Source organism: Octodon degus, unplaced genomic scaffold, assembly GCF_000260255.1.
Source record: "Octodon degus isolate 3935 unplaced genomic scaffold, OctDeg1.0 scaffold00062, whole genome shotgun sequence".
Taxonomy (NCBI): domain Eukaryota; kingdom Metazoa; phylum Chordata; class Mammalia; order Rodentia; family Octodontidae; genus Octodon; species Octodon degus.
The window spans coordinates 4,532,295-4,535,923 of NW_004524638.1; the positions used below are offsets into that span (position 1 = coordinate 4,532,295).

The 3,629-nt window shown below is 53.2% G+C and overlaps 1 protein-coding gene across 3 annotated transcripts in view; it reads right to left on the reverse strand.

The window, feature by feature from the left end:
* Positions 1–450: 450 nt before the first annotated feature.
* Positions 451–3,629, reverse strand: part of Myc (MYC proto-oncogene, bHLH transcription factor) — a 4,800-nt gene continuing 1,621 nt past the window's right edge. Inside the window, exons 2-3 of one of the 3 annotated variants that reach the window (XM_023718822.1) lie at positions 2,450–3,218; positions 451–1,420 (exon numbers count right to left, since the gene is read on the reverse strand). In XM_023718822.1, coding sequence (XP_023574590.1) covers positions 864–1,420; positions 2,450–3,206 — 1,314 coding nt within the window. In that variant the 5' untranslated portion in view covers positions 3,207–3,218 and the 3' untranslated portion in view covers positions 451–863. Of the gene's footprint in view, positions 1,424–2,449; positions 3,219–3,629 lie in introns of those variants that run through there. The other 2 variants (XM_023718823.1, XM_004634419.2) reach the window with 2 other exon arrangements.

Genomic DNA, 3,629 nt, shown 5'->3' on the forward strand with positions numbered 1-3,629 from the left:
CCCAGCTCTCTCCCTGCAGAGTTCCTGGGTTTGATGTGAGTTGGGGGTGGGCAGGGCTCCTCAGAGTGGAGACTTGCTCCCACCTTCATCCCCCTTTGTGTACTTAAGTGTTATCTCTAACCTCTTTCCCTACCTCTAACCTTCTCACCCACCTTTTGCCCTTTCCTTAACTATCAACTGTGGCTCTTATCAATGACACAGGAAGCATCTCATAACCCTGACAGCTAAAGCCCCATTTTGACAAGGAAAACTTCTTGCTTTTCTTAGCACCACTTTCTTCATCTTTGTAAACCTGCCCTAGCAAGTGTTCATTTGTAATTGATGGGGGGAAAAGATGGTGGTGGCTTGTGTGGAGAGACAGACAAAACACAACTTAAGATTTGGCTCAAAGATATATTTGCCAATTCTTTTATTTTTTTCTAAAAACAATAGAAAAAAAATCAACTTTAAAAAGGAAATGTACTTAAATAAAAAAAATTATGGTTTATAATACATGTTTGAAATCTTGTATAATTGTTATAAACGTTTTATTAAAGTTATTTACATTTAATAACCATATTTACACAGGGAAAGTTGGTCAACATTTAAGATTTTAAAAAACAATTCTTAAATACAAATCTGTTAAAGGAAAAAAAAAAGTCAAGCATAAAAAAACTCTTTTATGCCTAAAGTTCTATTTGAGGCAGTTTATGGCTAAACCTTTCAGTCCCAAGACTCAGCCACGGTTGTGAGGTTGTTACCGACCATGCATTCCATATGAGTCTGTATGTAACTGCCACAGTCCTGGCGACAGGAGCCTCTGTCCTTACTGTCCCTCTGCAAGGAGTGGAGAACCCCACGCGATTCCAGTTCCCCAGGTCGCCTCATGCACAAGAGTTCCGTAGCTGGTCAAGTTTGTGTTTCAACTGTTCTCGCCGCTTCCTCAATAAGTCCTTTTCTGAGAGGAGCTTTTGCTCCTCAGCTTGGACAGCTAAGACGTAGGCTGTGGCTTTTTTAAGGATTACTACTTTGGGGGCCTTTTCATTGTTTTCCAACTCTGGGATCTGATCACGCAGGGCAAAAAAGCTCCGTTTCAGCTCATTTCTCCTTTGACGTTCCAAGACGTTGTGTGTCCGCCTCTTGTCATTCTCCTCTGTGTCTGAGGACCTGGGGCTGACACACTTGCGGTTGTTGCTGATTTGTTTCAGGACTCTGCCACTGTCCAACTTAGCCCTCTTGGCAGTGGGATAGTCCTTCCTCGTGGATGGGGGCGCAGCGTAATTGTGTTGATGGGTGGAGACGTGACACCGCTTGAGGACCAAGGGGCTGTGGGGAGGCTTGCTGTGCCCTCCAGGGGGTGACCCAGGTTCCGATCTTTTGGCAGGGAGTTGCCTCTTTTCCACCGAGACCACATCAATTTCTTCCTCATCTTCTTGCTCTTCTTCTTTAAGAAAGAAACAGAGTATCACCTGGTTAGTATTAGCTTTTTAAGGCAGTCAAAAGTCAAGATTAAGTTAATGTTACCCAAATAGAAAGCACTGGTGTACTGAGAAGATGCTGGGAAGGATGACCCCCAAGAGTCAAGCATAGCCCATCATCCCTTGTGTTTTCTCCAAAAAGACGAGATAAAGAGGAGGACAGCTGGGATTGTGGCACAGGCAAGCAAATTATAATTCACCAGGGTACGGCATTGGCATCGATGCCAGTTCTTACCTAAGACTTAATGAAGCTTAGGACACACCCAAAGCAAATCCATTCCCAAGCACCTCCTGTTAAGGAGGGACTTTACCCAGAACCCCTCAGGGGGTGTGAATGAGCGCGTCAACGCTCTTGATAGGACTCCAGCAACTTCCTACATTACTGGAAGTGCAAGAGAGAAGGGGAAAAAACTGCCTTCTAGTTTTGCCAAAAGTCCTCGGGGTTGGGGGCAGGTCAAATGAAGTCCAATTTTTGGCAAGGATCTCCTTTCAAGTGTTCAAACAGTCTGGGAAAAGGCCAGTTTTTCAGTCCTTGCACTCCTAAGGCACTTTCACTAGCTCCTGAGCTGAGGCTGAAGCAGGAGGCTGCTTGGCCTTTTGTAGGTCCTTAACCTACCACATTTTAGTCTTTCCTCTCCGGAGGGGGTGGGGGAGAGGAAGGCAATTCATTCACTCTCCTAAAGGCCAATTCTCTCTCATCCCCATTCACACCCCCTCCAGGGCAATTACAATGCCTGAGAGGTAAAAGGAGTGGATTGAATTGCAAGATAAGCCAGAAGATTGAAAAACCCCAATGAAATTCCTAAGGGGCGGGAGGGGCGGACATGGCCACCAGGGAGGTCTAGGGAAAGGTGTGGGGGGGGCATTACATCTCAGGGGTCCAAAGAGCTCCCACAACCCCAATTTCTCCCTCCAAATATGAAAGAAGGGCAGCGTCTGGCAAGTAGCCTTCCACGGGGAAGGACACTCAGCTGCCCTCGCCCAGCACTTACCAGAGTCGCTGCTGGTGGTGGGCGGGGTCTCCTCGCGGAGCACCAGGGGCTCAGGGCTGGCCCGTGGCGAGGACTCGGTGGAGGACAGCAGAGAGTCTGAGGACGGTGAGAAGGCGGAGGAGTCCGGCGAGGTACAGGGCTTGGGCGAGCTGCTGTCGTTGAGCGGGTAGGGGAAGACCACCGAGGGGTCGATACACTCAGACGCGGCGGCGCTCAGGTCCTGCAGGTACAGGCTGGAGGTGGCGCAGACGCCGTGGCTGCGGGCGGGGCTCGGGCTGGCGCTGTCTTTGCGCGCAGCCTGGTAGGAGGCCAGCTTTTCCGAGACGAGCTTGGCGGCGGCCGAGAAGCCGCTCCACATGCAGTCCTGGATGATGATGTTCTTGATGAAGGTCTCGTCGTCCGGGTCGCAGATGAAGCTCTGGTTCACCATGTCGCCGCCAAGCAGCTCGGTCACCATCTCCAGCTGGTCTGCTGTGGAGAAGCTGCCGCCGCCGCCACCGTCGTCCCCCCCGGGGGAGAAGGACGCGACGGCCACGTAGGAGGGCGAGCAGAGCCCGGAGCGGCGGCTGGGGGACAGGGGCGGGGTGGGCAGCAGCTCGAATTTCTTCCAGATATCCTCGCTGGGCGCCGGCGGCTGCAGTTCGCTCTGCTGCTGCTGCTGGTAGAAGTTCTCCTCCTCGTCGCAATAGAAATACGGCTGCACCGAGTCGTAGTCCAGGTCGTAGTTCCTGCTGGCGAAGCTGACGTTGAGGGGCATGGTGACGGCGGCCTGCGTTAGGGGCACACAAAGGGGGCGGCCTTGAGTTAGGAGGGTCTCTGGGCGCTAAAGCCTGGCGCGGCGCTCGCTACCCCAACCACTCTTTCCAGCGCCGTGCGGGGGGCAGACACCCTCGCACGCCCCTCGGGCGACCTCTGGGACCTCGCGGGGCACTCGGTGAAACGGCCACCAGGCAACCGCTGTGCCCCCGCTTCACGGGACCAGGGAAGGCGAAGCCAGGGAGTCAGCCCCACGGACGCGCAGGAATCCACCTCGGCATGGCCTCCCAGAGAAGCCTCGGTGGGGAACACAAGCTGCCAAAAGCCAAGGCGCAAAGTTTCGCGCCACCTGAAGGGGAAATGCGAAGAGGCGCCGCGGCGCGCGCCCCCTCCGCGCAGGGCCCCGCTGCGCCCTCGCCGCGCT